Source organism: Heptranchias perlo, chromosome 22, assembly GCF_035084215.1.
Source record: "Heptranchias perlo isolate sHepPer1 chromosome 22, sHepPer1.hap1, whole genome shotgun sequence".
NCBI classification, from domain to species: Eukaryota; Metazoa; Chordata; class Chondrichthyes; order Hexanchiformes; family Hexanchidae; genus Heptranchias; species Heptranchias perlo.
In genome coordinates this window covers 6,737,394-6,759,646 of record NC_090346.1, presented here as the reverse complement: position 1 = coordinate 6,759,646, position 22,253 = coordinate 6,737,394, and the positions used below count along the sequence as shown (strand labels likewise).

Sequence of the window (22,253 nt, the reverse complement as noted above, 5' to 3'; positions counted from 1 at the left end):
CTCAAGATCATTATCAACTGGAAATATTACAGGCCCATCAGTAATTTGTGGCCGGGATCTAAAATAGCACATAGTTTACAACGCAGAATGCTGTTAGGTGAAATAGGAAGACTTTTTTATGTCTCAATGCTCAGACCAGTTCCCTCTTTACCCTCTAAGCGAATCAGTCGCAGAAATTGGCTTTTGGATCACCTGAAGTCCACTCAAGCTAAATTCCATCAAGTGATGTTGGCACCTGAACGCTCATTCCTACAGTGGCATTTGAGCGTTTGATCGCCCAACCCAATTGGCATGCATTCGGTCCAGTTTTTTCACGTTCTCTCTGTCTGCTTTAAAAAGAGTTAACTGTACAATTGATGAAAGCAAATAGGTTCATGACGCCTCAGCCACCATTTTATTAGCGTGTGACCGTACAGCGGCTATCATTGATTTATTTGAAAAATCACCCCCAACACTCCAATTTATTCAAAGTCCTGTCTCCTGACATCACATACAAAGAATCAAATCAGCGCAAAAGGACGTTCAGATAGAAAATAAAATGTTCATTTGGAATGAGGATATTTCAGCTGACTAATAGTCTCCAATTTATGAAATTTAGAAAAGGGAGTAAAAACAAAGGAAAACGTGAGGAAACAAAAATAATTAGCCATTTTCTTTCACCCAAGGTTGTGATTTTTAGAAGGGAAATGGACCTTCACTCTGAACACGGCCATTAAACCCTAGAATATTTTACAAGTCTAGCAATAATCCTCTTGACAACGGCAGAGTATGAGTATTTTGCTTCTCTGCACCATTAATGTTGTTATGGATGGCGGTGATTTCTCAAGATGCAATTCACACAATGAAAGGACATAGCATCAGCGAGCTTATCAAAACAATGTAAAAAGATGGTGTGAATAACTGTTACTAAGCCACATGGGTCTGCAATAATTTATTTCCTCTGTAAAAATTTCACAAAAATTTCCACAAAGGGTCGTTTGGCAGAAGATTTAGTTTTGAAGATCCACAAAAAATCCATAATTGGTTCCAAATCTTTTCAACATCAACTTGATGGCCAAATTGTTGTGGTATTGGATGGGAAGCATGGAAAAAAGTTTCTTTTTATATTTCTTTTGGCACATTTTTATGCTAAATAATGCTGGAAATTGATTCTCTTTCCAACTTTTGCCTCTCTGTGTAAAAGTTAAGCAGTGCTGGATTTGGTACAGCACTGGCCAGATGTAAAGTAAACCTCCCTTATTGGGAACAGTGTGCTTTCACCTCCAACCCAATGGCCCCCTCCTCAGTGTAACTGTTTGATTTCATACCTTGCGGTTTCTCTCACACTGCCGGTTAATGCTGAGTAAAGGATAATTCAGTGTTGTGGACCAAACCCAGGAGCAACTGAGTTGAGTTGAGATTGGCTGATCTCATTTCCCTTAGGATCCTTAATCAGCACAGAGGAAGAAAGATTTCAATCTGGTCTGGAATCAAACTAGACTTTTAACCCACTATCACCCTTGAAAGTAGATCTTGTTCGACCTGGGTCAAATGTAAACATTTCTATCACACTTGCATTTTGCATTGCTGAATGGAAATGGTTCTTTTGTGTAGAATATTTGTGATCGTGAGTGGCTTTTGATCATATAATGGTTGACCTTCATTTTCTTGCTGCAGGACTCTGCACTGTTTTTTAATCTTACTGTGTTTTCAGTTCGAATTCTAAACAAAAGGGATTTTGAAAGCTACTATCATTTCACCACTCGGACCTGGGTTCCACTCCAGCCCATTCAATGGGATAAAAGTCACCTCTGTCTGTTGACTAAAAGATCTTGTGAATAGTGAATTTAGGCAATCTCACTAAGATCCCAGTGGGCATGTCCATAATGTGGCACTGAATTGTCAATCGTACTCAAGAAAGAATACAGGATAGCTGGTGTGGAAAATGGAAAATGTTGCACTACTGCAGTGCGGTGGTGGTAGTGGGGGGGGACTCTTTTGAGGTCGGGGCTAAGATACGTTGTTGAGGCAGAGTAGCGGGAGGCTTATTCTGCATTTAGTGTCCTACGCCTGACCTGGGAGTGCTGCTCGTGTTCTGTTACCCAACACTAACATCCCTGAATACTTGGATGAGCAGAAAATTCCCTGGGGAAGGGAGCGGAAAAGTAAAGAACTTACGTTTATTGATCTCACTTGATCTGCGCCGTTCCAGTTCGAGTTCAGCGATTTCACTCAGCAGGGCAATGCCAATAAGGGAAGAACTGTCGGCTGCATTAAAGTCAGAAGGCATCGTGAGAACACTAGACATGGTTGTCTGAATTGCCAATGAACATGCTTGGGGAAGCTCAACAGCAGCCACCAGAGCATTCATTCCAGCCATAGGGTCATCTAGGTTTATTTCCGGGGCACGATTATCAGGGATCTGAAAACACAACAATTCCCTTTTCAGCTCAAACTGCTCCAAAATAGGCTCCACTGTATTGGAAGGCGCTCTATGTAATGCATCTTCAACGTTGCTCTCATTGTCCACTTTCTCGGTTTTAAAATAATGATCATTATGTTCTGGCAATTCCTCTGCTTTTGAACTATCCACTTCAGAATGGGTCATCATGTTTTGATAGTCACCAAGAGGGGAGCTGGCCTGCACTTGTTGCATCTCAGTCTTGGCCTCCACCTCAGGAGTGCAAGCTATCGTCCGGTAAGGTGACTGGCAGCTTTGGTGGTCTTCTTGGCTCTCCAAAATAGATGATACTTTGTGTTCTGTGGTCAGATCTGTTGGTTCATTGTTCGTTTCTCCAACAAATGGCATGGATTTGCTTTGCAGCTCGAGGTGTCGATCACACAGGGTCTTGTTGTCCTCAAGGTCAATCAGATCTTGACATTGCACTTTGTTCTCAATTGGCTCTGCATCTATGCTGGCCTGCAAGTCTTCTTGCATTGTTGGGGGATGCAAGTGTATTGGCTTGACATCAGGTGAGGACGGAGTCATAGAACAGGGCATGGGCTCAGAGGACTCAGCTGGCAGTGGTACATCTGGTGCCAAACCATCAGCGTCCGATGCAGCAGTAGGCTGCAGGAGGTAAGGGTAATGACTGCCAAAAGACGTTGGGAGGGACCGATAAGGGTATCCTTGAGGAACCTCTATAAAATACAGAGAAAAACATCAGAGTTATCTTACAAGCTAATCAAATTGCCAATTCAGATAAATGTTGGCATCTCTGCTTGAAGATATACAAAAGTTACATCCCATACAAAAAGCTCATTTTATATATGCACAATACTTCCTAAAGCTGATTACAACACATTAGTGATTTTATATGGAATGGCATGCAATAAAAAAAACAGCAAAGAACTGGGTGATCTTAAAAAAAATTTTTGATTTTGTAAGTACTTTCCTATATCTTTAATTTAGTATATTTCTAATGTCAGATGGGACCAGAAACTAGTAGCAATCACAACTGGTTTTCATGATGACCAATTATGAAGCCTAATGCAGCAAAAAGAATTCAGCAAACTAAGAAAGGCAATAACCTTTTTGAATGGATGTGTTCAAATTGAGTCTCAGAAGTGAAGAACAGGGATTGGGGCATATATTGGACAATGTCACCTGACCCAGAGATAATCCAATGCAATATTGACATTAAGCTCACATCGAGCTGCTTGCTGCAGTCCAGGCAAGTTTGCCACCATCTTCTGATGCTAACCTATTCTGGAGCAAAGACCTGGACATCTAATATGTGAACACCACTTACAGGAAGGAAGCAGGTTCAACATTAGTGAGAAGGGAGTCTCGAGCAGAAGCAACGTCAAACATAGAATGGGGCCAATATGTCCCTGGCCAGAAGTTTAGCAACTTATAGAGACTGCATGATACATGATGCACTAGATGCTCTGAACTATATCCAATGTTTGGAGAGGCCTGGTTCAGTTCAGGATTTCCTCATCTCTACTCAGCATTATAAGTATTTCACTGATATTGGACATGACTGCAAATATCACCAACAAAGTGCAACTCCTTACCAGGAAACATGGCTTGAAAAGGAGCAGAAGCATCTTTCTCCAAACTTTTCTTCTCAGACTCTTCGGACACTTCCACTTTCTGGGGCAGAGCTGGGGCCGGAGGTGGTGAACCCTGCGGAGGGCTGGCCGGATGGGATGCTGGAGACGGTGAATGATAAGGTCTTGGGGGCAATGGCTCCCCCATCTCAGGTCTTATGTCAGACTTCAGCTTTAACCTGGGAGATGAGGCGTGCGATAAGGGAGGTGGGGTACCTATCTTGTGATAGGATGTGGATGGCACTGGGGAATGCGATGGGTGCCTCTTCTGTAACATTCCTGAAGAGGAGGCCATAAGCCCGTGCTTGCTTCCCTCAGAGCTTCTCTTGCACACTTTCTCTTCCATCTCATTTCTATGCTCGTTTGCTTTCAGCCTTTCCTGTTGTAAAAATGAAATGGTGGTATGTTGTGAACACTTTTCCCCTGCATCCGACTGTTTTTATTGATAAAAAAACAGCAATAAGTATTATACAAGTGTTTTTAAAAGGGTGTTACCCCTTTTGGAACAGGCCTATCGAACAGACAAAGGATTACTAAACAAAATTCTCCAGTAACTTAATTTATAAGAGTAGGGCAACATCTGCACTCTACGTGTCAGATACTATAGGGGATATTTTCCTGGGCCCGTGCCCAGGGTTGCCTGCGTGCAGCGAAATAGGATAATTGGGCCGGTCAGAGCTCACGTCTGTAAAGAATCTCGCCCAATCCCCTGGCATTCGCCACATCCAGAGGGAAGACCCAGGCAAACCTCCCCTAGTAAGGGATATTTTCCAATTGGTATTGTTTTGGTACCAATGCTCACAGCAAATTCCAAAAGTGCTATCTTAATGCAGGTGCTGAAACAACACAGAGAAGGAGTGTGGTTCGAGGATGTCAACACTAAATACAGCATCGAGTGTAAACTATATCCTAAAGATCCTTTGGTACTGTTGATTTTGGAGGTATAATTATGGAGGATCCATTAAAACAAATTTCATGTGTGCATGCATGTATATGTGGCTCAGTGGTAGCATCCCGCCTCGGAGTTAGAAGGTCGTGGGAGCAAGTCCCGCTCCAGGGAATTGAGCACAAAATCTAGGCTCACACTCCCAGTGCAGCGCTGAGGGAGTGCTGCATTGTCAGAGGTGCCGCCTTTCAGATGAGATGTTAAACCGAGGTCCCGTCTGCCCTCCCTAGTCTGAAGTGGGATACGGCGAAGGATATGACATAGCGAGAGAGAACTTACGACGAGCTGTGCGCTGCGCTGAAGCTCCATGGCGTGGGCCGCCTGCTGTTGCAGCATGTATAGCTCGTGCTGCCGGAGGAGCTGCTGGTGAGACAGTAACTGCAGCTGATGGGCATGCTGCAGGGAACTTCCTGTCGGGGGGTACATCGAAGGCCACAGAGGGGGCGCCCGTTCCATTAACTCAGCTGCAAAAATGTACACAGTGGTCACCATCAGGAAAAGGAGACAAAATAATACTGCATGCTAGAAAGGCCATAGAGGCAAGAAGGACAGCAAAGTGAAAAGCTGTTAAATACATAAACAGTTCATATATCAGTAGTATGTGCATCTACTCCAAAAATCTGCTACCAGACTCATAACTAGAATATATATTGGGATGGAAGGGTTTAAATATGTATATATATACTACATTACAACTAATGAATTCCCATCCATCAGCTCAAAAGCTCTCTGTATCTATATATACACATACATATACACACACACATATAGATTATATACACTTACATATATATATACATACACATATTTACACACATATACACATCCATATGCATATATATGCACGTGTATACCCATACACAAATAAATACACGTGCATATACATACACACATATATACATGCATGTACACACATATATGAATTCACATACACATATATATGCATACATACATATATACATGTACATATACATACACAACACACACACACAGAGCAGATAGATGAGCAAAGGAACAGCAAGAAATATATAAATATATTGTTCAATCTCTCAGGGTGTTCCTCAGTTTGGGATGTGGCGAGAGACAGTGCAGCAAGTGGAAAGTGATAAGGTGCTTTCTGATTGATTCGTGGGGAAGTGGTGAGTGATGAAACAGTTGTGATTGGGTCAGAATTTGGCCCACCCAGTATAAGCTCAAATTTCCCCGGAACAAATCAGAAAAGCGGGACAGTTTTTTTGTACTGCTGCCACATTTAAAGTGCCACATCTTCTGCACAAAACATGATAGACTACGAGCAGGTCTCTGGTGGTACTTATAACAGTAAGTCAGGCGATATACTGTTTTATGACAGGAACATTGTACCATCTAATGCACAATGTATTATTCTGCTGCTAAGTTGGGCTGTCCTTTTAAGGTCGGAAAACCTAATATTCTAAGTAAACACAGCCGCGTTCCCTCAGTTTAATTGCTGTTTGATCAGGGAACTTTGCAGATTGAAACTTTCTTGTCAGTTTCAGGTTGCAGCTCAGATGCATTTAAGATTGTTTTGTATCTAAAACAAAGTAAGATGTCTAGGGTGTTTTTTTAGAAAAAGAGTGACCATATGGGAGATCAAACTAAAGTCAGTGAAAGAGCAAAACGTGATTAATGTGAAATTAATGCCTCAGTGGTTATCATCAACTTATGAGATTACAAAATAAAGTATGAAAAAAAACCCCTTTCATTTACCACTTTTCAATTTGCCAAAATCTCAGGATCGTGGGGAAAGTCACGAGGATGTTACACATTTGTCATTTTTCATTTGGTCAGCCGGGTGTCTCAACACTCGCAAAAAAAAGCCATCACCCTGTCTTTAGAGTCTCCAATTCAAGCTACTGAGAAGTCTACACCCACCTGTAGGGTTTCTGTCTGTGTAAAAACAAAGTGCACATTCCCACTCTCCATCCACAGGGACACGACCCATTCACCCAGTTCTCAGAGGTTAGATGCAAGTTGGCAGAGGTTTTGTGCTCTGTGTAGAATGCACACACTCTCCTCATAGGGACACATCCCACTTATCTAATTCCAGACAGCATAGGTACAGCCATGGTTTCGGGACCCCAGGTGTGCACAGGGGTACTACTAGAGTTTAGAACTATGCAGCTTACCAGAGTTCATCACTGGTAAGTTTCCCACTCCTTTTCCAGCTAAGAACACCCTGCCCATTTAGTATTGGCCTGCTGGGTTATATGGAGATGAATGGGAAGAGCCCCAGCCCCAGAGATACATCTAACCCTCCAGGTCGCATTGATGAGCCAAGTCGTCAGCAACAGCTCTCTGGAGTTATAATGGATGTGTTTGGCTCAGGTGTAGGATTCTCGAGTCTGACTCAGAAAGTTGACTTGGTTCTGAACTTCCATCACCAGCCATGTCATCTTAGAGCTACCTCAATCCCAAAGAGACCACACCTACCTTCCCTCCAGCCACCCCCCCCCCCAATATGGATAGTTCCTAGATAGTCATTAGATAACTGACATATTTAGCACTCACTAGGTGGCCAGCAGGTACTAGGAGCTCCTCATAAGCACGGTGAGTGTCAAGTGTGTGAATGCATTACCACCATCATCATGAACACACCCCATGCTCCACTGAATGGCGCTCGCACCAGTTAGAGGTGCTGAGCTTCAGCAGCAGACGCTTGCCTCTCTCCAACCCGAACATGGTGGGCACCAAGCCACTGGATATATCAGCTTATACCTGGCCTCCAGGTAGCACCTTCCAACAGCTGTTCCAAGTCTCAGAGTTTCCTCACCAGCTGTTGGAAGGTCATCTGCTTTCAGCTTGGCGGTAGCACCAAAAAATAGCAGCTTGTGTTGTGCCGGCCACTTTTATGTTCTAGATGTCCAAGTCCAATGCTGCATACCCGTCCTAAGCATCCAGCAACTTACTACACGCTGGACTGGATATAATGGCACTACCAACTATCCTTTTGTCAATCAACCGCCATTTTAAGATTGCTTTTGAATACAGGACCTTTCCCATCAAGAGAGAGATAGAACACTTCAGTTTAACATATGCGTAGTAGGTCTGACCCCTTCTCCAGAATCCTTCTCCCTTTAACATACCAAAGTGCGGTAAATGTTCGGTTGGGATTACGACCAGCTGCCCGGACTGTGGATCTCTTGCGAACTGGTACGTTGATGGCATAGAGCTAGGTATGCTGGGGTGAAATCCCGGTGGCATTCCCTGGTGTAAAGATGGATGACTCAGCCCTGCACAAAGCAAAAGAACAAACTGGATGTAAAGACCATCCGAAAGAATCCTAATTAACTATATTTACTAAATATAAATAATAATTAAATAACACTTGTTAAATGTGCAATTAAACAGAATAAATAAATGATTCATTCTGAGTTCAATACATCTCCAGGCTCTGCAGAAATGTGGTTAGAAGGAAGCTTAAAGATGATACAGGTCCGACTGGTGAATGTGCCTTGCATTAGCAGTTGAATTGCACCTATTCTCACCAGTGAACATAATGACCAATTAAGCAAGTTCAGTTCAGCTTTAAATGACAAAAGAACTCCTCTGAAGGCTGAGTTTGTATGGCCATTGTCCTGTTTTAGACTGAACTACAGAGGAAGCCCAGGTTCAGTCATTGGTCTGTGGTCTCAGCTGGGGAGCAATAGGGAGGCTATATTTGGCTTTAGCAACCTCAGTGCCCCCGGACTTGGGATAGGTAAATTAGTCAAGAGTTCCCTCTCCTGGGTACTATCTAGTGATTCCTGCTCAGAACTGTGCATGTGTGAACACAGCATGGGAAGAGGACTGGGTTTGGATTTGATGCTGCATATTCAGGAATAACAGCCCAACACACACTATCTGGGCTTACAAGTGAAGATTTTGACAAGATGCTGGAGGGTGTCTGGCCCTTGTGGAGATGTACCTGGGCTTGTGGTAATGTCAGGATGGGAGTAGGTTAGAGGGTCAGTGCAAAAAAAAGTCACACACAGGTTATTGCCATGAAGTCCAAGTTTACATTTACATTTACCGGTGTGTCAAAATGTCTCAGGGACATGGGAGAATATTACATATTCATCAATCTGATACTGCCTGGTATCTTCAGCAATACCACTGTCATGAATTAACCATTGAAAAAATTACTGGAAAAGATCAAAGGTCATCACCAGTTATAGTTAGCGATCCATTAAAGCAAGGAAAGTCTCATTGGCAACAACTACAGGGTATGAAGTTCTGTTTTTTGGGTAAGTATATATGCCTGTGAGGTTTCTTTGCTATTATTCCTTTCATTTGCAAGTGTAGTGTACTCACTGGCATGCCTACTGTCAGTTATATCTCATTGGACAAACTCATTGGGGTAGATCTGGACTTTGTGCGATAGTGTAAAGTGGGCGATAGCGAGTCGACAGCCTGTTTTACATCTCTCCCCATTTCTATTTCCATTCTGGGGATCGATGTAAAACGGGCTGCCGCCTCGTTATCATCCATCTTACACTATTCGCACAAAGTCATGAAAGACTGAACAGACTGGGGCTCTTTTCTCTAGACAAGAAAAGGCTGAGGGGTGACATGATAGAGGCCTTTAAAATTATGAAATGGTTTGATAGGGTAGATGTAGAGAAGATGTTTCCACTTGTGGGGGAGTCCAAAACTAGGAGCCATAAATATAAGATAGTCACAAATCCAATAAAGAATTCAGGAGAAACATCTTTACCCAGAGAGTGGTTAGAAGGTGGAATTTGCTACCACATGGAGTAGTTGATGTGAATAGCATAGATGCATTTAAGCAGAAGCTAGATAAACAGATGAGGGAGAAAGGAATAGAAGGATATGCTGATAGGGTTAGACGAAGTAGGGAGGGAGGAGGCTCATGTGGAGCATAAACTCCAGCATAGACCAGATGGGCCGGAGGGTCTGTTTCTGTGCTGTAAACTCAATGTAATTCTATGTATGATCTACCCCAATCAGTCAACTTCCAAAGTTAATAAAACAGTTCCATTTCCAGAGTTGTACTGACCGTACGGATGTCCTGTCAGCCACATGGAGGGACTCCCGGTGCGAGGAATCCAGGGGTGAGAGGCTAAGTGTGAGGTGGGATCGGTAGGCCAGCGTCCAGATCCAGCCAGGGCCGGGCCTCCCATCACCATCAGGTTAGAGTTCAGACTACTGGTGCTGCAGCCTGGAGGGTGTAACCGAGCAAAATCTGCCAGCTCCTTACTCTCTCTGCAGTTGGACGAGAAAAGAGCCAATTAGATTCAATCAAAGATTAATGCAAAAATAAAATCTTACAGGCTGTACTTTTACATTATAATCTAAATTATATGTCGCCTGCAGAAAGTCTATCTACATTTAAAATTTATTACGAAACAATGCGTACAGAGGCCGTAAAATGGCCACTGGTGTATTATGGCTTTAATTTCTGAGAGAGGCTGATTGAATAATTTACAACTGACGAGACTATGAATGAGTTATGATCAAAAATCCCAGAGGAAATAAAAATCCATCTGCACCAACAACCATGACGTATTCTGCTTATAACCCTTGCGTTTTCATTTGGAAAATATATGTAAATTATGCTGCTGAGGTGGTTTTATTTAGCCAGGGGAAAGAAAACAGAGGGAGCTGTTTGTGGACATCACTGCATTAATATCATTCAGAAGATCTGTTAACCTGCCACGACTATGGCAAAGCTGACTGCAGGGCACATCAGATAATAGTCCAACATTGGCTTGTTCCTCTGGTATATATTACAGGAATATGAATACCTTTCATTCAAGCACAGCCAGATAAAGAGATATAGCAGAGCTGTTATCTCGAGAAGAATGTTGGCTCAATGGTCTGAGAGGAGATGGGGAGAGAGGCAAAGGACTATATACTGGGACACGCAGGCTGGCATGAATAGGTAGGCCGTCTGATTTTCCTCTACCTTATCACAGGGTAAAAATATGGGTAAATAAGTTAGCCCTTTTAACTTAAAAAAAAAACTGACGGCAGTTGATTTGAGGAGTGGTGTAGTTTGCTGGACCACCATATATTCACCTGCACAGACTGCTTCATTTAAAATCAAACCAAGAGTAAAACTGCCACAGTGAAGACTAAATCCCAGGACACCAAGAGCTTGCAGGCCAACTCCCGCAACTGAACGTTCACTAGTGTTTTGCTAATCGGACACTATTCAATTAGAGGAAGAGCAGGAGAGTGAAGAAGATGCTAAAGGATACATCTGCAAAATGTCCTGACATTTGCAGCAACTCACAAACCTCCTGAATTTAAAACGCAAATGCTTGGATTTGCTCTTTGCAGGGTTATCTTTTATGTACACGCATGTAACTATTGTGAGGGAGCTAGGAAAGTGAAATTCGAAAGCACTTTGTAGAACGAACATCTTAAGCTTTCATCTTCGACTTATCTGTGCAAGCAGAAAGACAGGAAAGCATAAATCACTTAACAGTATAACAGCTCTGCACCTTGGTGTAAAGCAGTGAATAGGCTGCCTCTCCCTGCACACACACCGAGCTACACTAACAAAAGACAAACAAACAACTTCAGAGGAAATCAGCCAATACCAGAGTCTCCAGTCAGTTGTTTCAAAAACCTTTCATTCCAGACAAATAAAAAGTAGGCCATAAAAAGATTGGGAAAAAAAACAGATTCTTTTCTCTCCAACGGCAAATCCCCAACACACCCTCTTCCATTGTTCTGTTTTTATAAGTGAAGGCTAAAAGCTTTTTTTTTTCACTCGCGTAAGGCCGAGCAAGCACAACAGAGGCTTGTTTTCTTAGATTGTAACTGCAGGGATCGGCTTTCATCAGCCTCAAGGTCAAGTTTGGAACAATACCGATCGGCCGACAGAATAGAGCATGCTCAGATGCCACATCTCCCCACCCCACACTAAGCTGGTACAAGGCACTGTTGTACATGCTGTGTGGGGGGGGAACTATTAGAAGCTAAGTATTGGAGGCAAAGATATACAATGAGGAAGTGGGCACAAGAGATGAGAACAAAAAATGTTTAAAACACACAGACACGCGATATATGTAATAGTTCAGCTCACGGGGCAACAGTTTCCGCCCCCCCCAAAACAGTCACCTTTTCAAGTCCCGCGGCTGTGTGTGTCTGGCACTCGAGCTCACTCATCACCATTGGGAATGAGTCTCGTCAGAACGTGGCCGCGGTGTCGGTGCGTTATCCCGTTGTCCACACATACGCACAGAGAGAGAGAGAGAGAGAGACGGAATTGGCTGCATGAAGCTGGCACAGCTGGCCTGCTTCTGCTGCAAGATTCTGTTTCACGTGAGCCAAGTTGTGAAATGGCAGCGACAACAGTTGGGGACAAGATTGTACCCGGCTCGTGTTATAAAGGAGGCTTTACTGGTGTCAAAAATCAGCACTCCCTACAATTGGGGATTTTTAAAGGATGTAGATGGAAAATTTTCAAAAATATAGAAGTGATTTTTCACTTAGTGAGATATGTGTCTACTAGATTTCCACTGAACTTAAAAACCCCTAATATTTTATATAAACATTCATCAGTGATTCCATTTTAAAATTTACGAATAAACAATTACAGTAAACGCACACAGTAGTAGGGTGCTAACAGATTAATGGAGCATTGTGAAGTGAATTCAATGTTAAAAGTCCGCTGAATTGCCCTCTATTGTTAAATGTCACAGAGGGAGATATCTGTATCATATCAGTATTACTCAATCACCCTATTTTATGCTCTCCTCCTGCTGGCTGGAGCAGATAATTTTATATAGCACTCCGACTATGACAAGGTGCCCACAATTCATGGATCCCATTTGTGATGTTACTGGTGTGGAACTCCGTGACATCACAGCAGGAGGAGAGCTCCTAAAGTGTCTGCTCCCCGACTATCTCCAACCAGCAGTTCTACGGTACGAAACCGGGCGACAAGGGGTGACTAAGGCAAAAGCAGCAAATGTGCAGATATTTCCCTTTAAGGTGTCAGCCTTGGCTCAGTGGGTAGCACTCCCACCTCTGAGACAGAAGACTGTGGGTTCAAGCCCCCACTCCAGAGACTTGAGCACATAATTCAGGCTGACACTCCAGTGCAGTACTGAGGGAGTGCTGCACTGTCGGAGGTGCTGTCTTTCAGATGAGACATTAAACCAAGGCTCTGTCTGCCCTCTCAGGTGGACACAAAAGATCCCACGGCAATATTTCAAAGAAGAGTCGGGGAGTTCTCCCGGTGTCCTGGCCAATATTTATCCCTCAAGCAACGTCACTAAAAATGATGATCTGATCATTATCACATTGCTGTTTGTGGGACCTTACTGTGCGCAAATTGGCCTCCATGTTTCCCTACATTACAACAGTGACTACACTTCAAAACTACTTCATTGGCTGAAAAGTGCTTTATGAACATACAATCGAACATACGAATTAAGAGCAGGACCCGACCATTCGGCCCCTCGAGCCTGCTCTGCCATTTGATAAGATCATGGTTGATCTGATTGCGACCTCAACCCTACTTTCCTGTCTACCTACTATAACCTTTGCCTCCCTTGTTAATCAGGAATCTATCTAACTCAGCCTTAAAAATATCCAATGACCCTGCCTCCACCGCTCTCTGGGGAAGGGAGTTCCACAGACTCACGACCCTCAGAGGCAAAAAAAATTCTCCTCATCTCCGTCTTAAATGGGAGACCCCGTATTTTTAAACTGTGTCCCCTAGTTCTAGTCTCTCCCACAAGGGGAAACATCCCCTCAGCATCTACCCCTTCAAGTCCCCTCAGGATCTTTGGCACGTCCTGAGGTTGTGAAAGGTGCTATATAAATGCAAGTCTTTCTTTCTTTTATAATATTTAGGATTATGGGGCAATCGGTGGAACAATACTTCCATTTCCCGGGCAACACAAAGTGCAACAATAGATGTGAGGGATTCACCACTGTGCCATTTATCACACACACCCTACATTTATAAACGAGCTGTACCCCTTTAATATTTCACCTACATAACATTTATGAAAATATTGTCTGAAAATTTTCTTATCACATCATAAACTGGCCTTAAACGGAACTTAAAAGGTGAGGTCAAATCCAAAATAATAATTCAACTAACAGAAGGGAAAAAAAACCCGGCTGCTGTAAGTGAGGATTAAATAACACCATTAAAAAAGAAATCAGATGAAGGAGCTCTTTGTGCTCCTCCAACAGCTCTGCCATCTTGGATCAGTGCCAGCTTCAGGCAATGCAGCTGTACCCTTGCCACCTCGTTCAGCTTGATCCTGTCTCATTGACTGTGGTTGGTGGAGGACCAGACACTGTTGTGTCTCGTGGCTGTACCGGATGATGAAGGCCAGTGGGAGCAGGCACATAGGCGGGTGGACTACAAGAAAACAAAGATAAAACAAAAACATTCCCCTCAGGGAACCAGCAGCAAAAAAAAAATTAAAATTCTTCCAATGTACATAGCACAGCTTTTTAAAACTGTTTGTCTTGGATCATTTGACCATAATAACACTTGTAGATGTAGAACTTGGGGTAACGGAATAAATGAGGCTTCTTTTCTTTTCACACATTCTTCCATTGCAGTGAATGGGCCTGATTGTTGGCTTTAAAAAAAATGGATATAAATTTGTTGTACATGTACTTTAGACTGAGGTCATTGTTGTCCTGGTCAGACTACAAGCCGTACAAGACATTACATCAACCCAACCAATCCATGATGTTTTCCTCTTAAAAGTTACTTACTTATTTTTTTAAAATATTACTGGCCGATATCCCGTGGCACTGCTCAAGGTGAATGACAGCAAGAACTTGCATTTATATAGCACCTTTCACGGCCTCGGGATGTCCCAAAGCGCTTCTCAGGCAATGAAGTACTTTTGAAGCGTAGGCACTGCTGTTATGTAGGCAAACATGAGAATGAATTTTCCACACAGCAAGGTCCCACAATCAGTAAAATAAGATTCACTGACTAGGTCATCTGTTTTTTGGTGATGTTTGGCCAGGGCACCTGATTCTTTGCTCCTGTTCAAAAGTGCTACCTGAGCAGGCAAATGGGGCCTGGGTTTAACATCTCATCCAAAAGACAGCACCTCCAACAATGCATAACTCCCTCAGTACTGCACTGAAGCGTCAGCCTAGATTATGTGCTCAAGTCTCGGAGAAGGGGCTTGGGCCCATGAACTTCTGACTCAAGGGCAAGAGTAATACCACAGAGCCAAGCTGAGTCAGAGTTTATGGCGTTTTATAACAATGGGGGTACTGTCAACAAAATGTGATGAGGAACATTGTGATGGTGAGGTGTCACGTTTACAGGAACTACATGCTATATGCAAGACTTTTAATTCATTATCGCCATGGTAAAAGACAGTAAACACACTGGGCACATTATTGCCCATCCCTAGATGTCCTTGAGAAGGTGGTGGTGGGCCATTGTCTTGATATTGCCAAAGCCCAAGCCTGACCCAGTCATGCCCATGATGTGCTAATACGGCTGTCCAAACACGCAAAGCCCTATTTTGAGGGAAAAAGCTGAGATGGCACTGAGAATGTTTGCCAAGCTATCGCCCACTCACCTCAACAGCTTCTCCTGCTCTCGGGCGATGAGGCGTTCCTCGCGATGGCGATGCCTATCGTCGCTTCGCTCTTCTTCCGTGCGCCCATGTCCTGGAAGCAAGAAAGAGACCAAATGCCGTCCCTCAAAAGAATGCCATGATCTCAGTCACATAGTGCAGGCATTTTCAAATATATTCCATTTAATTTTGAAAGGAGCTTTTAAAAAGTGCTGCTAAATCTGATTGAAATGTAATTCTTCCAATTGGATTGATGACTTAAAAATTTCATGTGCAATTTTGTGATGTTTTTAAAGAATCAAGAAATGTAGACAATCATCCTAGAAAATGTTACCTCCTTTGCCCAAATGGAAAGCTTTATTTCTAAGCATCCAATCTTCTTCTAATCTATCAGGACAACTAATGGGGGGGGAGGGGGGGGGGAGGGGAAGAAGATGAGGAAGACAGCGGGACATTTGTTTTACATATTGCAATATATGGGCATATTACAATAGGTCTTAAAGGTTCAGTCAAAATCGCAGGTACCACAGGACCAGCACAGCTCTTGGCCTTTATGTGCAACTCTCATCAGGGGCACTGCCTTCACAACACCCACTCGTGTGCTCTGCTCCCAATCCTCAATGTGCACACGAAGGCGGAGAAACTAAGCAGATTCCACTCAGAGATCCCATTAACACCCAGTTAACCAACTAATTGACACAGTGTTACTGACAAGTCCCAGTATCGTACCAGAACGCCATTAAAAGCATGCCAATCCCAGAATCTCTGACCTCTTTTTGGCAAATCAGTTTTTCTTAAATAAACATGTAGTGTAACACGGTCACACATAGAGTCATACAGCACAGAAGGAGGTCATTTGGCCCATCCTGTCTCTGCCGGCAATTAGTCCTGCTCCCCTGCTCTTTGACCATAGTCCTGCAAATTTCTCCTTTTCAAGTATTTATCCAATTCCCTTTCGAAAGTTATTATTGAATCTGCTTCCACCACCCTTTGAGACAGTCTATTTCAGATCATAACAACTCGCTGCATAAAACAATGTCTCCTCATTACCCACCGAGATTTTTTGCCAATTATCTTAAACCTGTGTCCTCTGGTTACCAACTCTCCTGCCACTGGAAACAGTTTCTCCTTATTTACTCTATCAAAACCCTTCATAATTTTGAACAACTCTATCAAATCTCCCCTTAACTTTCTCTGCTCTAAGGAGAACAATCCCAGCTTCTCTGGTTTCTCCACAAAACTGAAGTCCCTCATCCCTGGTACCTTTCTGAAAAATCTCCTCTGCACCCTCTCCAAGTCCTTGACATCCTTCCTGAAGTGTGGTGCCCAGAATTAGACACAGTACTCTAGCTGAGGCCTAACAAGTGATTTCTAAAGGTTTACCATAACTTCCTTGCTTTTGTACTCTATGGGGGTGATTTTAAACCCCAAGAACGGTGGGTTGGGGGGCGGGCGGGAGTTGAAAATAGTTGTTTTTTGGGTCGCGGCCGCAACCCTGCTTTATTTCCGGGTTTAATGTCGGTGCGTAAAAGTCCAGGCTTCCCACTGGGAATGCAATGTCTGAAAATTTTGTGGTTGTGACCCAAAAAAACAACTATTTTCAACTCCCACCCACCCCCAACCCACCCATTCTCGGGGTTTAAAATCACCCCCTATGCCTCTGTTTATAAAGCCAAAAACATAAATTGCTTTAAATGTCATAAACCACTATGTAGAATCATAGAACATTACAGCACATACAGGGCGTTCAGCTCATCAAATCTGCACCAGTGTTTTTCTCCCCATGAGCCACCTAGTCTGTTCCACTCGCCTCCTGACTCCCCACGCCCTTTAACATTCTTCTTTTTCAAACAACAATCTGATTCCTTTTTAAGAAGTATTTATGGGATGCTGCTTCAACAACGACAGCAAATTCCACATTCCTACCACCCTCTGTGTAAAGAGTGATTTTCTAACCTCCCCTTTAATTCTTATTGAATTAAATTATTATCTTACATTATATGATTATCTTACATTTGTGCCCTGGAGTCACAGTCCCGCTGACCAGTGGAAACAATCTATCGCCATTTACCTGATCGTAACCCTCCCAAATCTCGAAGAACTTCTAGAATTCCAAAACACAGGACCACACGTATTCAGGTCGGTGTAATTTGTCCCACTTTCTGTGAGACTACAGTCCATTTATAAAGAAGTTCTCTTGCATTTCAGCCCCTTAGCTGCACAACAGGAGCCTCTTAACATCAGTGCCCATTGGAATTTGCTCCTTGAAACACATTTTCCTTCTATTGTTTTTAGATTCCCACTCAGAATCAATTTGCTTTCTAACGAAGCCAGACAAAGAAAAGATTTCTCCCCGAGTTCTTTACTGCCACGGTTTTCAGCTGTAATCATTCAATTTAATCTCAATTTGAATCATAAAAAAACCGTAGCCCATCCCTGCATGTAATAGAGTAAGTCATCATGGTGGAACGGCCATGACCTGCAAAGAACGTTCAGCTGCAGCAAAGAGTATCCAATGTGCATTATGAAGGCTGCACATTCACAGGGTTTCTATTACAGCCACTACTTATGCTGACCCTGTCCCGCCCGTCGTGGGGAGGGGGTTAATATCGAGGCCTTAGTGTCTAAGTCATCTCACATTAAACTGCCACAAAAGGTGATTTTACCTTGAGTAACCTCCCCCTCCTATCCCTGCCTTGTAGGATGCACTAACCCAAGTTTGTGCATGGGTCCACTCTACTATCTTGCCCAGCTGCCTCTTCTTCATGTGTTAGCCTAGACAAGGCAGCAAAACAGGACATTTCTGGACTGTGTGGGAGGGAAACCTGACCCTGTCCTCAGCCAGTGTCTATCCGTGCGTACATTTCGACCAAGAATCAAACGATAAGGGGCGGGGAAGGAACCCTGACCAATCCCCCCCTCCCCCCTTGGCTGCACTGAGGCCGAGTGTAGCTTCTGGACTGCTACCATGGGCACAATTTTAAAAGGGAAAAATGGGTGGGTTGGGGGGACATTCAAAATTGCAACCATTTCAGACCCACCCCAACCCACCCACTTCCGGTTTTCACTGGGGCAGGACAAGGGGCGGGCCACCAATCGGTTGGTGATTAAAACCTTTCAAGGAGGCTGCGGGCCTCTATTTTTCCACAGTTTCCAATTTCAACCCCAGGGGGCCGGGATTCCCGGGCCTGCTCTTCTACGCCACATGAAAGTAGGTGAGAAGGCCCAGATATGTGCTTTTCTGGCACAGGTTGTGGGCCCGGAGGAGCAGGAGTGCTTCCCCCAGGTCAAACAAGCCTACCTACAGCGACCCCCCAACGATCGCGGACCCCCCGATCTCCAACCCCCTCACAATGATCGCGGACCCCACCCGCCCCGATCTCCAACCCCCACAATGATCGCGGACCCCTGCGATGACCCCGGATTCCTCCCCCAACAATCGCGAACCTCCCGATCTCCGATCCCCTCACAACGATCACAGACCCCCCCAATCTCCGACCCCCCCCACAACGATCGCGGACCCCTGCGATGACTCCCGATTCCTCCTCCAACAATCGCGGACCCCCATGATGACCCCCGATCCCTCCTCCCATGACTGACTTCCCCCCCCCTCCGTGACCCCCATGCCCACCAGTGTCCCCATGCCAACCTATGCCCCTCCATCCATATAAACAAAGACTTACCTGAAGACTTACCTGAGCATGTCCTCTCCCTGGCTGCTCTCCTGTCCGACTGAGGCCAGCCCGTCAATTAGGCCGGTCAGTCGGACGGCAAACCGACAAAAAAATATAAAAGACGTCCTTATGTCAAAATTGTAAGGACGTCCGGGAAACCTGTACTTCCCGGACGGCTTCCTGTCCGCGATTTGACCCCCCTGCCCCCTTCCCGGCTCGGGGTCAAAATCATGCCCCATGTCTCTGAGCAGCCAACTCATTGGAGACCATGGATTCAACCTGAGACATTCCTGGTCTGAATGGCTCAGTGTTACATAATGCATTTACCCACTGACCCTTTGGGGGAGTACTATGAAACCGTCACAAATTAAACCACTTGTTAAGATTTTTCTTTGAACCAGCAGCCAGAAGCAAACTCTCCACCTATTTGTGGATTGGCTTCTAGTTCTCCATCCAATTAACACCATGTCTGCTCCCAACAAATGACACTCAGTAAATCCACTGAACAGAAGCAAAGCACATCACAGCATTAGAAAAATATCATCACGACAGCAACTGACTCATTCCGAACTTCTCCAGTTGCATCCTATCCCTCGCTGACTCCTGCTAATCCATCACCCTTATTTTTGCCGACTTCCACTAGCTCCCCTATCCCCAAGTGCACGGCTTTCACAATCTTTGTCCTCGTTTTCAAATCCCTCTATTGGTCATTCTCCACTCCACCTCTTCAATCTCCTCCAGTCCTACCCCCCTTACTCACACCCTCTGCTCTTCCAAGACTGATTCACTGTACGCCATGCCTTTCACTACCAGCGGAAGAGCCTCCAACACTCATCCCTGTACTCTGTAGTTCTCTTCCCAAAACTCACCTCCGTGCCACATCTCTCCTCCACTTCAAATGTCTCCTTAAAACCTACCTCTTTGACTGTACCTTCTCCTTCATACTTGTGCTCAGGTCAACACCTACTTTACAAAGGACCTTGGGGGATTTTCACTACATAAAGACGCTACATAAATACGATTGTTATAGCACCAAAGTAGGTTCTCAATAAAACATTTAATAAAAAAGAATTTGTAAAAATACCCCATGGATATAAATGCGATATAACCAGGCTCAATGATAAGGCGCTAAAGAGGTTTTATCTCTGCACGTAGTATTTTATCCAGTTCTGGGAGAGTGACATCTCTCCCACTTTTACATTTGAACCATTGACACAACAACAACTTGTATTTATACAGCGCCTTTAACATAGTAAAACGTCCCATGGCGCTTCACAGGAGCGTTATCAAAGAAAATTTGACACCAATCCACATAAGGAGATATTAGGTCAGGTGTCCAAGAGCTTGGTCAAAGAGGTAGGTTTTAAGGAGAGTCTTAAAGGAGGAGAGAGAGGTAGAGAGGGTTAGGAAGGGAATTCCAGAGCTTAGGGCCTAGGCAGCCAAAGGCATGGCCGCCAATGGTGGGGCGATTAAAATCGGGTACGTACAAAAGGCCAGAATTGGAGGAGTGCAGAGATCTCGGAGGGCTGTAGGGTTGGAAAAGGTTAGAGAGATAGGGAGTGATGTGGCCACGAAAGGATTCGAAAACAAGGATGGGGATTTTAAAATCAAGGTGTTGCCTGCCAGGGAGCCAACATAGCTCAGCGAGCACATACTTATCTCCTGCTTGTTTGATTACGTTCCTGTGAGGACATTAAAGGCGCTATATAAATGCAAGTTGTTGTTGTTGTTAAAATGTCAATTTTGTTTTGTATTAAAATTATTATTACATTAAGAGTCTCCTAAGCTGCCAGAACTTGTGTAATTGTTGAACAATAAGAAACACTTTAACAGATTAGAGACTAATAAAGTGTTTGATTTTACCTTTCTCAATGTTAATTACGTTTTGATGGATAGGTTGGCGTTTTGGTGGGACTAAAATAGGTAACAACTTTAGGGTTAATCAATTCACTGCTGTACCATTTTTAGGTGGGTCAGAGGTAATATAAGGTGCAGAAAAGACTTGGAAAGAGTCCGTGAAAAATAAAGATCTGGGTCCAAGCTGCGAAAGAAAAATATTTCTGGTGCCTAATCTCAACAGGAGTTCAAATAAACTCTAAGTTAACATTTCAGACTCTCCGTGGAGAGCCTTAAAAAAACATCAAGGTGCCTATGAGTCTCTCCTGTTTAAAAAAAAAAGGCCAGTTTCTAAAGCCGCTGTGTGACTTAACTGAAGTAGGCCTGTGGAGAGCTTTTCACCAGGACAGCTTTGTTTTCCTATATATATTTTGAAGAACGTGATGGGCAGGAAAACACAGGTAAAATCTCAGGTGTTTGTAGGACCACCCATGACCTCAAAACACTGTACTTAGTCTGTGTGATCTCCTGGACTGGTTTCAATCGCCTGAGGGGGTCGGAGAAGAATTTTCCAGGGTATTTTTTTCCCTTATTGGCCCTGGGTCTCTTTCTGTTTTTTTCGCCTCTCCCAGGAGATTACATGGCTGGGGTGGGGGAGAGGAGGGGAAGGGGAAGAAGTGTATACTCATGGTGCTCTGGCCATCTTGAGTGTGGGGCAGGCTTGATGGACTCTTGACTATAGCAGTGGGGAGGACTGATCTACGTTTCATTTGTTTTAGGCATTCCTCGCTGTATTACATTTAATGGGGAACTTGTCTTTGATTAAAGCACGGGGACTGACCTCTGAAACGTTGCATTAGAAAATTCATTTTTTGGGGGCTGAGGGGTAAAAATGAATGTTGAGTTTTGTCATAAAGGAGCGAATCTCATTAAGGAGCTAACTCATTTATCCTGTCAATGTGAAAGGCTACTGAGCTCTGGGGTAGAAATGGCAAAAATGTATGTTTAGGCCATCTTGGAGAAGTTTGATTTAGTGTACTGTATGTTGGTTAGTGGTAATGGAAGAGTTAACCAAGTTACACAACTAACAGGAACCTCTCTATGATTTCACCTACTTATAATAGAAATAAAATGACCGTAATATTATAGATTTTATGGCAAAGTCACAGCATTTATTAAAATAATCAATTCTAATTTCCCTCCCCCCATCTATTCCTC

At 43.8% G+C, this 22,253-nt stretch overlaps 1 protein-coding gene across 6 annotated transcripts in view; it reads right to left on the bottom strand.

Moving 5' to 3' along the window:
* tnrc18 (trinucleotide repeat containing 18) overlaps positions 1 to 22,253 on the bottom strand; it is a 154,764-nt gene that overhangs the window by 47,424 nt on the left and 85,087 nt on the right. For all 6 annotated transcript variants that reach the window (XM_068002869.1, XM_068002868.1, XM_068002870.1 and 3 more), the window contains 6 exons: positions 15,529 to 15,619; positions 9,999 to 10,204; positions 8,086 to 8,232; positions 5,261 to 5,445; positions 4,000 to 4,414; positions 2,158 to 3,120 (listed from right to left, as the gene is read on the bottom strand). In XM_068002869.1, the coding sequence (XP_067858970.1) occupies positions 2,158 to 3,120; positions 4,000 to 4,414; positions 5,261 to 5,445; positions 8,086 to 8,232; positions 9,999 to 10,204; positions 15,529 to 15,619 (2,007 nt within the window). The remainder of the gene's footprint in view (positions 1 to 2,157; positions 3,121 to 3,999; positions 4,415 to 5,260; positions 5,446 to 8,085; positions 8,233 to 9,998; positions 10,205 to 15,528; positions 15,620 to 22,253) is intronic.